This window comes from Pleurodeles waltl, chromosome 3_1 (assembly GCF_031143425.1).
Source record: "Pleurodeles waltl isolate 20211129_DDA chromosome 3_1, aPleWal1.hap1.20221129, whole genome shotgun sequence".
Classification (NCBI taxonomy): domain Eukaryota; kingdom Metazoa; phylum Chordata; class Amphibia; order Caudata; family Salamandridae; genus Pleurodeles; species Pleurodeles waltl.
Window position 1 is genome coordinate 1,959,933,062 of NC_090440.1, and position 12,106 is coordinate 1,959,945,167.

The window sequence follows — 12,106 nt, forward strand, 5'->3', positions numbered from 1 at the left end:
TACATGGCACCCTGCCCAAAGGGCTAGCTAGGGTGTACCTTAGGGGTGACTTAAATGTAGTAAAAGGGGAGTTCTGGGCCTGACAAGTAAATTTAGATGCCAGGTCCCTGTGGCAGGAAACTGCGCACACAGGCTCTGCGCTAGCAGGCCTTAGCTTGGTTTGACAGGCTACTTCAGTGGGTGGCGCAAGCAGCGCTGCAGGCCTACTAGTAGCATTTAATTTACAGGCCCTGGGTATAGGGATACCACTTTACAAGGGACTTATAGGTAAATCAAATATGCCAATTAGGTATAATCCAATCCTACCAAATTTGGTAGAGAGATCACATGCACTTTAGCACTGGTTAGCAGTGAAAAAGTGCTCAGAGTCAAAACCTCAGCCAACTAAGGTCAGAAAAATAAGGAGGCAAAAGCAAAAGAGTCTGGGGAATGACCCTGTAAAAGGGCCAGGTCCAACAGACATGCTTCCCAGAATCCTGCCCCGAGGAACTAGTTGCTGCAGGACTGACAAGAAGAAGCTTTCTCAGCAGTTGGAGGCTAAGTTTGAAGGTAAAACATTTAACCCATCAAACCTCCTTGGTTTTGGTCTACAATGAACTGTTGTTTTTCAACAGTGCTTGACTTTTTTTAGGTGCTTTTTGCTTTAAATTGTCTTTTTCAGATATATCATCTTCTGGCCAGTTGTTGTCTTAGCTCAAGTTTCAGGCTGCTGGTGCTTATTTATGGTGCTTTTATTTTTAACTTGATCTTTATTTGCTTGAAAACTGTGTCTTGTCCTTCTGCATTGTCTTTGTGGAATTTATTTTGAACACTAATGAGGTAACAAATGACTCCATAAGGTTCCTTCAAACTAGTCTTTGAATGCTCTGTGTCTTAAAACAGTGCAATAAATACAAGACTTCTCTGCAGTAAGAAAGCAGGAGAGAAAAAATGAATTTATCCTATGTTAAGCTACATGTCTCTCTGTTCTTTTCATTTGGATTGATATCCAGAATGGTCCTAAAGGGGCAAATGATTTGGGGCACAGTTAAGTACTTGTAGTAAAACACCAGGCTGTTCTTCGCTTCTGGAACCGATTCTGAGGCCTTCGAGAAGATGTTACTACATTTCCTCCAAGATCTCTGGCATTTTTTATAAATTTTTGTGTAAGTTGGTGGTGGAAACTGAAGGAGGTGGACAGCTTGATGCTGTATTATTTTGGTCAGAATGATTACATACTATTAAGAGAGTTGACTACATTTCTAGAGGATAAGATAGCCAGGTTTCTGTTTGGATCAAAATCTTCAGTTCTTATTCAAAGAAGATTTTTGCCTTGTTACAGCTTGTCTAACCTTGCATGCCTTACAGTCTTTAGAAAGCTATAAAATTCCCTCTGCCTCTTTGTCTAAGAGTTTGGAGAGGGGAACGAAAAGACTGGATCCCTTCCCACCTGTTATGAGCATTCGCAGCTGAATAAGTCTGGAAGTTTCCATCACTAGACAAGATTAATCTTTTTGAAGGTGTTTTTTAATCAAAGGCCTAAACACCTGTCATTTTCAAATAAGGAATGGTCCAAGTTAAATTGCTCTATAATAGTAGTCTTCAGCTCCAAAATGAGGTTTAAAGTAGTTGACTGGGACAGTCTTAAAAAAAAAAAAAAGGCCTTTGGCCATGGGCTTCGCAGCAGGGGCTAAGACCAAGACTTTGCCGTGATTCTTCTTCTTTATTAGGTGAATCCATGTAATTCTCCACTTTTGACTTTTCAGGTGGCAGAATCTCAGTATCCACCCTTAGGTTCAACTGCTTAAGGCTGCCTTACTGCTTATGGAACAAAGGCAGAATCTGGGACAACATTTGGCTAAAGTTGCAAACTCTTTTTTGTCTGTTTAGACAGAATCTCTAAAAAGAGATCACACAGATTTCAGCATCTGTGATAGTACAAGTACAACTCTTCTTTATTCAGTTATATAATAATAACCATAAATCACTTAAAAACAAAACACGTTACATACAGACATAAAAAAAATATAAGAGCTTGTGTATTTAAAATCTTAAAAACTTCCAGTTATCATTTACAGTTAAAATTCGAAAGATAAAAATTTTAAATTAAACAATCTACGCTATTCCGCCATCATATAGCCTCTTTTAAAAAAGACCCCACCCCGGCACACCAACTCATCAGGGACCATACGTAGCCCCAAATAGTGTGGGCGATATTGCACAAAACACTTTTTTTTCAGTACGGGAAGTAAAAATGTTCGTCTAAAAGATGCATAAAAATCACAAAACAGAGTAAAATTAATTAAAGACTGTAAGGACACCCCATCACATGGACAAATTAGTATGGATTTCACGTCATACTGGCCAAGCAGGAAACACAGATTATGTCTAATTACTCCTAACGGAACTGGGCAGTTTTAGCATTAAGAAATCCCTCACAGTTGGTTTCCTTAGCTCCTCTGCCTCCCATTTTGTTCTCAAAATGTTTAAAAAGTTATCCTTTACCCACTGTTTATCAATACACGTTAGACATTATGGGGCGACCAAGGGTTGTGGTGGCCTCTTTTATAAATGCCAACCAAGTGATATCCAGAGCTCGATCACACGCCATGCAATCATGCAGTATTTCCCTATTTAGGGAAGCACAATCATTTGACCAAACGGAGATCCACAGCAAAAGATGTGCAATCTTAATGCCATCCTCCACAAACTCTAAATCCAGCTCCTTATGTAGGCAAAAACCAGAGATATTTGTCCCACACCCACTGGCCACCTACAGCATCAATTTTCCTCTGTCTGGGGGACCTTGCTACCCGAATGACCCCAGAGTGGTACCTATACATAAGAACTGGAAGCATTTACATCTATACGCCTCAAGCAGAGGCTGTATAGGGTTGTTCCCCACTCTTGAAACAAACTCAAAAGTAGATCCTACAGTGGCATTAAAACATGCACCTCGCCTCTTAATGCAGGGCTTCCATGTTCCTTTATCATCAAACGTTGCTCCTAAATAGGGAAACTCATGCACACGGCTGATGACTTGTTCATTTATCATTAAAGCACCTACTTTGCTCAGTGGTTTACCACAGACCATAAAGTGGGACTTGCTGCTGTTGACCTCTAAATCCAGATCAGACATAAAGGGCCTCATTCCGACCGTGGCTGTCATGGACCGCCAGGGCCGGGGACGGAGGAAGCACCGCCAACAGGCTGGCGGTGCTTCTGGGGCAATTCTGACCGCAGCGGTAAAGCCGCGGTCAGAAAAGGGGGTTTTCCCCTGCCCCAGGGAATCCTCCACGGCGGCGCTGCAAGCAGCGCCGCCATGGGGATTCCGACCCTCTTCCCGCCAGCTGAAGAGGCTGGCGGGAACGGGTGTTGTGGGGCCCCTGCAGTGCCCATGCCACTGGCATGGGCACTGCAGGGGCCCCCTAACAGGGCCCCATTCAGATTTTCAATGTCTGCAAAGCAGACACTGAAAATCGCGACGGGTGCCACTGCACCCGTCGCACACCAGCAACTCCTCCGGCTCCATTCGGAGCCGGCTTCATCGTTGCTGGGGCTTTCCCGTTGGGCGGGCGGGCGGCCTTTTGGCGGTCGCCCGCCCGCCCAGCGGGAAAGTCAGAATGACCGCCACGGTCATTTGACCGCGGTGCGGTCTTCTGGCGGTCTCCGCCCGGCGGGCGGCGCCCGCCGGGGTCGGAATGACCCCCAAAGTCTCCATACGCCTTAACCACTTTGCGGAGACTGTTCATAGTACGGCCCATAAGCGCCACATTGTCCGCATTTATCAAGGACGGGATACTCTTTCCATTTATTTTAGGAACATCTTTGCTGCTTTCCACCAAAAATTTGTGCATGCCATTTGTGTATAAAAGAAACAAAGTGGGGGCCAAAACACACGACTATCTCACACCTCTTTTAAAAGGATTCCATGCATTTCCCTTGAGTTCCATATCTTACGGAGGCATTAGTCCCTGAGTGTAAATATCGGAGCAGCTTCACGATTTGGGGCTCCATGCCCATCAAGGTTAAGCTTTCCCACAATTTGCTGCGATTACCTTTGTTAAAAGCACAGCTAAGGTCCATAAAGGCAAGGTACAAAGTACCACTCTTCGTCTTTGTATATTTACCGATCAGAATGAGCAAATTCAGACATTGCTCCCTGGTCCCTGCCCTTCCTTAAAACCATACTGCACCTTACTCATCACATCATGTTCTCTCATCCATTCCTCAATGCGCCGTAAAACAATTTGGCCCAGTATTTTCACAGAGGAATCTAAAAGTGAGATTGGGCGATAGGATTTGGGATCACTGCTGTTTAAACACTGGGACATTGCATGCAGATTTCCAAGAGGAAGGGATTCCTGCACTCATTGCCGGTTTTAAGACATTTAGCATTATAGGTGCCTACAGCTGAGGATAACTTTTGTACAGGTCCATTGGAATTGCACCAGGACCCAGCGCTTTATGGCTTATGCTATCCTGCATAGCCAGCATCGCCTCCTCCAGTGAGAACCTGATAGACAAATTTGGGGTGTAACCTGACAGCTCATTCATTTCTTCCCTATGAATTCCACCCAGGAAAATACTACAAAAATGACTCACCCACATGTCAAAGGGAATATTGCAGACCAGCTCCCCAGATGTTCCTGTCACCAAAAGTACCCCTGTTTACGATCTTCCAGAACAGGCTTGAGTTTTTAGTCCACGAAGAACACTCCAGATCCTCCCAAGCCTGCTCCTTGAGCTGTTGTTTTCTCTCCTTCAGAGCAAGTTTATACTGAGCCCGCACTCTGCTCACATGGACCTTATCTCTGGGCTATACCTTCAATGCCCTGTTCAAGGTTTTGTTCACCGCATAACAGGGTTTGTTAAACCATCCTTCCTGATGCTTAGGAGTGGCCTCTTTATTTTTGGTCATAATATCTTTAGTGACCTCATTTAATTTGTAAGCAGCAACAATTACTTCCCCTGGTGGGGGTGATTCAGCCAAAAGAATCCCCATTATCAGATTTAAATTTTGGCTCACCACCCTCTTCACTACCTGTGGGATGCACACCTATCTCCAGCAAATTTATCTGCCCTGATCTTTTATTGTCAGACATACCACCCCCCCCAAACACCAATGTGTTCTAATTGCTTGGGAAGCTTAGGGACACCGTAAGGGGGTTATGATCACTAAAAATACTGCCTTTGAACTTCTCCATACCAGACCAATTTTCTCAGTGATGGAGACAGAAAAATATAATCTATTATAGACCCAGCCCCTCTCCCCACAAAAGTTGGTACTTGATTTTCAGAAGCAGATTCTAGGTCAAAGCTATTCAACAAACCTAAGGGACCTACCCCTCGCATACTGTAAACCCTCAACTGCAGACATGTTCTGATCCTGCTCAAAAGGATTCTCAGCAGTGTAATAGCCCCCTGTCTTTGCGTTAAAGTCTCTGGATACAATTACATGGAATTCCATACCGCAGGGACTCCAACGTTCCCTTCAGTATCTGCAGTGTAGAGAAAAGAGCCCTAATTTGACAACCAGAATCCCATGCTGCATTGTATACATTTACCAGAAGGACGTTGTATTTATTTGGAAACACCACCCAAATGATTAGGCGACCCCAATGACTACAGTTAATCTGGTATGCTCTAAAGATCTTAGAAATACAAACCAGGGTGACTAGATCCCCCCCTTGAATGATGCCCAGGCCCCCGTTCAGCCGGAACGGCAAACCTTTGGAATCCATCTCATACTGCAACTCCTTCTGACCGAGTTTCCTGAAGTAAAATGAAATAAACATTACCCATTGCGTATCTTGCAGGTTTGCATCATACCCCGCCATATTCCAAAAAATTAACCAAGTCGGGGCAGATCCCCACCCATCCCTCACAAGCCTGGGGTTGTAATAGAAGATCCCAGTGGAACCACCTTATCTTGCCCACCCTAGCAGTCAATCATTTGCCTCCAAATCCGAGAGTACTGTGAATCTGTTTTTCAGTTTGGACAATTGCAAACCCTCCTACCATTTGGGAAATCCCCTTACTTGGAGACCATCTAAGGGCCGGGTGTGCCTAATAAAAATTAAAAAAACTAAAGGCACCATAACAATCTTTTCGGTTGCCTGGGGTTCAATGTATTGTGATAGGAGCAGACATTAGGCTAAACCTGGGTATCCACAGTTTATTACAATACAGTCCTCTATTCCTTCCTTTTCCAGGGCGGGGCCCACCCACCAACCCAGTCCTTCTAACAAACAAAATATCCATGATATCCTTACAGTGAAAATCACAGTTTTGACTTAGCCAATGTCCTTCCTTGTTCTTTAGTTGTTCAGTGGATTCACTTGTGCCCGAAGATAATGATGGAACTTTTGTAAATATTACCACATAGGGGGCACAATCATGTGGAAGCTCCAAGCGGGTGGGTAAGAGACCACTTCCAAAGTGCACATTTTGACCCCTTCTTTGCTCTTGTACCAACACTGTTTTCTCTCCAGTCCTACATGAAGATCTTCCCCTAGCACCATTTCTACCAGGTTTCCCTACAGACGTGCACAAATTTTCCGGGGCCATCTTCCCCTACTTTGCCAGGATACCTATACTAGGATGGTGAGGACGATACTGGGTAACACTTTCCTGAATTTCCGAGTTTCCTTCTGCCGGGATTCCTTTTTCCTGGATGTTGCCGTAACATTCAAGACCCAAGGACCCACGATTTTCCAGTGCTGTACTGGCTCTCCCGGGGTACGACAATGAAACTGCCACTTCCAAGCCCTGCAATTTGGCCTTTACCGGCATCAAACATGCCTCAATCATCTCCTTAAATTTTACCAAAAGATTATCAAAACCAGAGACTTGACTCTGACTGGTACAGATAGCTTTCTGGGTACAAGAACAACTCAGATTTTCGGAGAGTGCCACTTTGGGTTTTTTCCCAGATTTCTTCAAAGGTTTTCTTCTTTGGTGGAGGGCTACTACATTCCAGAGGGGAGTCAGAAAAAAACATTTTGCTCTTTCTTGAAAGATTCTCCACAACACTATTACCAGATGCTGCCTGGGGGGACTTAGTCAGGTCTACCTGAGGTACCAATGGCTGAGCGTCTTCATTGTCAGAAAACCCATAAACCTCCACATTGGGTGATATACGTTGCCAGTCACTCAATTCCATTGAAAGGCGTCTCTCGGCCCAATCTATCTCCTTTGAAACTACACCCACCGCTCAGGCTAAGAAGGAGTATAATGTTGAGTTAGGTGGCCCCCTACTGATTGATCACCATTTTGCAGAGTCCTCTTCCTACCCATCCTGCCAACCTATCCAGCAACTGTCTTCCACCCAGTATTCTTCTTTAACACTTGACAGTTACGGCCTTGGAAGGGTGAAATAGAAAACCCCCTTCAACTTTAACTTGGTAGAGATATTTGAAATTAGCACTCAACTTAATTTAACCAAATGTCAGAGGGGTGGCCCAGCCCAGCCTCTTTTGGGTGCAGATGGGCCCGGTTTTGGCCCGGGTCATGCCTGGGCGAGTCTTGTGCCGCTGTATGCTTAGGGCCCTTTAAGGCATCCGCAACCTCCTGACTGGGACTCTGGGAGATGGAGTCTACTGGTGAGCTGCAAGGTTCATCCCGTGCCGTGGTGTAGACCCATTTCAAGTATCCCCGGCCTCTTGACCGGGACACTGGGAGATGGAATACACTGGTGAGCCGAATCCGTGCCTGTCACCTGAACTAAAACATCTTTATTCACGAGAAAGTCAAAGCAGAGCATCTGTGATAATTTTTTATCAGAGCCTGCTTTAGGGTGGTGCGACCGGTGCAGCTACACCTGGTGCTGACTTTGGTGGGGGGCGCTGTGTTATAAAATATCTTATGAGTTTAAAAGCACGCAAACTTCCTTGTGCGTCCAGCAGTTTTAGGCAACAAATAAAAATTCAAGATAACTGGTGATTAAACTTACTGCTGGTGAGAGATCGGAATTTCGCCAAGTGGCAGTTTTGACTCATCATAAAGTAGCACAGAGGGATAAAGTGCCTGCTGCAAAGAACATATAACTTACAAATCACAAAACTGTGTGGGTGAACCATGAGTGGTGCTTTAAAAAAATGAAATGTATGTCAGAGAGGGGGTATAAAGAGATGAGGGGCACTGTTGGAGAGTGGTAGTGAGAGAATTCATGGATAAGTAAGTTAGACGGGGTGCCAAAAAAAGACTTGCAACGGGAACCACCAGTGCTAAAGCCGGTGCAGTTTTTTACTATGTCTTAGCAAAATCTTCCTCTAAAGGCATGCAGCAGTTGCCAAGTTATTTCCAGGTACAAACAGGTGTATCTTATGAAGGTACCAAAGAAGGCCTGTGTACAGGGTATTGTGATAAACTTTGAACATCACTGGAAAAACAGGACAACCTTAACCTGGATGGATATGCAGTTGTCAAGAAGATAGTTAAGTGAAGAGTGAAAAAGATGAATATCTGTGTATCTATCATATTATGAGAAATTACCTCGAGTCTTAGACCTACTCAAAATCAGAGCGGTGTTACTGCTGGATGTGGTACAATCTTTGGTACCGGTGAGGATACTCCAGAAAATGTAAGGGTAGGCATATACAGAATTGTCATTGTGTCTGAACAAGTGAGCATGTGTCCTTACTTGGCTTGTGCTTTTTATAATGGCCCACAAAGTACTCATCCAGGAGGGGGGTCTTGTACCATACTGTGCACTGAAGACTTAGATGACTTAGCTGCCTGGTCCTATATCCTCAGGAAATGCATGTTTCAGAAATCCTTAATCCTGTGGAATATCTGGTGAAGAACCCCATAACAGGAGAGAAATCCCTTATACTAGAGCTGACATCTCTTTCCAAACCTGGTACTATGTTGGGTTCCAAATTCCTCTTACCTGTTTGCGCAAGCCTCTGTCCAGAGATGATGTGTTCTTTGCTGCTAGTCCCTTTCTTAGAATGGACAAGAACTTCGTCCCAAGTGACCACACAACCATTTAATCGGTCAACTGCTGAGCAGTAACTGCCAAATTTTCGGCCATGCTTGAAGCCCAATCTGTGTGTAAAAGGTAGATAATGTTATCTTTTGTTTTTTTCCTCCTTGGAACCTTTTGAAAATGTTATTGTTTGGGAGGGATAACAGAAAACAAAGGCACCAGGCAAAAATAACAAAGCACTAGGACACTCATTGCCCCTCCTGTCCATACTCAGCATCTAAAGAACTGAAACTGGTCTGGGAAGGTGGGTGCTGCCTGCTAGTTGCCCAGGTCTCCGTTTACAAAATGTTAAGTGTCTGCACCTTTGAAATGCAGGCATTCATTTCTGTTTGAGATGGAATAAGAATCTGACAAAAGGCTAGCTGCTTTTGGTTACTAACGAGGAGCTTTTAGCCAAATGTTAACAGATAATTCCTTGTGATCAAAGACACAAGGTTTGAGCCCTCGAATTTTCCTCGTACAAATCATTGTTTTCACGTTTGTTAGTCCATTGCTTTACTTAAAATAAACTAAGACTACAGCTCTCAGAACGTGTATAATTGTTAAAACAATCACAGTATTTTAGAAATGAGTCCTGATGATGTGGAGTCAGCAGGTAACCTTATTGTTGCCAAAATAGTTTTCTGACACTAGTAATATGCTTTATTAATCATTACGTTATTCAGCTTGTGTATTCTTCTATATTAAGCATGCAAAGTGCAACTGTGGGTTCCTGTTAGAGATGTAATCTGTGGTTTATTAATCATTACGTAATTCAGCTTGTGTATTCTTCTATATTAAGCATGCAAAGTGCAACTGTGGGTTCATGTTAGCGATGTAATCTGTGGTTTCCTTTGGTACAGAGAGCTATGATGTGCCACCAGAGTCAGCTCCTCTGGTTCCGGCACGCGTACCTGCTTTTTTCTCGATATATGTGGATCAACTCACTCAACTTCCTCTCAAGTAAAGGGCAGATCTGGGAACCGCGCGAGAACCTGGAAGCGGAGAAGAAAACCAGATGAGTCCAGAGGCCCCGACACACACTTCTGTGTTGACATCCGTTCCACAACTGCTCCTTCCGCACATGGCCACCTGTTTATGATGTTACTCCTTGTTCTTTCTGTACTCAGTTGTTGCATTAGACCCATCAATGTAAAAAAAAAAAAAAAAACAGTGAAAGGTTGTTAAGCCAGTTTCTAAGCATTTAAGTACTGTATGCAGCAATTTTATAATACTGTTACATTGTTTAACGTCAGACATGACAAAGGAATTAAACTTGTTAAATTCTGTGTAACAGACGTTTTTTCATTTCTTTATCCATTTGTAAACTCTAACCTACGGTGGTAAAATAGGTAAGCAGAAAATCCATTTGAACCGCAGTGTCCTATCTCGTGTGCTCACCTTTATAGTTTACCAGGCGAAACGGCGTTTAAACCACAACTCACCAGTTAGGTCGCCTTAATAGAACAGGTCTGGTTTAAAACAAATAACCTTGGCATTTTTAGCCTTATAAAACTAAAACTCCTCACTAATATATATATAACTTCCTAAAACCCCACCCCCACCCTTTACAAAACTTACCCCTCATCAATACCCCCTTCCCATTCCCACCTTGACCTGACCAATCCAGTACCCATCTGTGCTGCTGTCCACCTTCTGTAGTTATCCTTGCCTTTTCCTCCCTTTGTTCCTTGTCAAAACTCCCTGACCTCTCATCTTTGAGACCCAGCACACAGGAAAATCCGCAAGGCATATTCCTGCCCCACCAGAAAGATTCTGTAATTACTCACAGTCCCATAAATTCTCACCTAATAAGTCTGAGAGCCTCATTCTAAGGTCCAATAAATAATGCCTCTTACAAAAAAAGATAAATGCACCCCGTCTTGTCTAAAAAGATCTACATCCACATGCACAATCTCCTCATGCTGCAAAATTGAAAACCCATGCACCTGACAAAAACTTCTCATCTCCCTGTTCACCTTTTTACGCTGCTTTTCTATACCTTTGAATGAATTTGCTCCCCTCCCAACCCACCTAGGCACCAACTCCATCCAAACAATGTGTGTCCCAGCCCATTTCTGCTTGATCCTCAATAGATCCATCTTCGTGGCCTTCAGAAGCCCAATTCCCGATAAAGCCGCTAGATCATTTTCTCCCAAATGAACCACCAATAAATCAGGGCAATCCCCTTGAGCTAATCTTTTGGAAAGAACTTAGAACAATTCCCCCCAGCTCACACCACTTTTGACCACCCAACAGATCTTAATTCTGGCCCCATCCAAAATGTCTTGATGAAGCCTGCTTCTCGGCCTACCGCACCAAGGAATGCCTCACTATCCAAACTGCTCTGTTCGGGCCAGCCACACAACCTGAAAAAGGCAGAAAAAACACACACAATTACCCATTAAAAACAACTGGCAGCCATGTAGCATTTCAGCATGCCTCAAAATGGCTTGAGCTAACATAACGTTTAAAATACTGAGACTTCCAACTACGCAAGTCCATTATTACCCTGTCTGATCGCCCAAGTTGCTTATCTTCTGTAGCTGCCCCAATCCTAAAATAATGGATACCATAAAATTGTGGATCCATCCCCAGTTTTATAATTGCCATCTTCAAAACTGAAAGTAACTGACGCGACTTCAATTGTGCACCATCGTAATGAATAAATACTAACCTGGAATCGTCCAGCAAAATCCTGGCAAAAGAAGACCAACAATATACAGGACCCTCAGGGGCATTTGTCCCTTGCATTGCTACTTCATGTCCCCTCCCCAAATGATTAAACTTTGATGACTGTAACTACAAATAGATAAATCCTTCCCTTACCCGCACGTCATAGCGCAAAATGTCTTTCTTACCTTTAACACCCAACAGCTCCGAGACTCTAAACGCCCCAGGAAAAAGCCATGACGTGCATAGGGACATTAGAACAACCTCCCATGGTGAAAAAAACTTCTTTTAAAACTAAGATTAGGTTTTTCAACAACTGCGACATTATTGGCCGTCACAGATCACACCTAGCACCCCCTTTTCTAGCCCAGCCCGTGATTATCCCTCTGCAGATCACCCCATCCATTGTGTCATAACCCCAAAAATACTTACAGTAAAACGAAATACCTGACAACTTACCCGATATGGCTACTGCCGACAAAC

At 43.8% G+C, this 12,106-nt stretch overlaps 1 protein-coding gene across 1 annotated transcript in view; it reads left to right on the plus strand.

Moving 5' to 3' along the window:
* Positions 1-10,244, plus strand: part of PIGL (phosphatidylinositol glycan anchor biosynthesis class L) — a 421,207-nt gene extending 410,963 nt beyond the window's left edge. Inside the window, exon 7 of the mRNA XM_069226325.1 lies at positions 9,814-10,244. Coding sequence (XP_069082426.1) covers positions 9,814-9,972 — 159 coding nt within the window. The 3' untranslated portion in view covers positions 9,973-10,244. The remainder of the gene's footprint in view (positions 1-9,813) is intronic.
* The last annotated feature ends 1,862 nt before the right edge of the window (positions 10,245-12,106 follow it).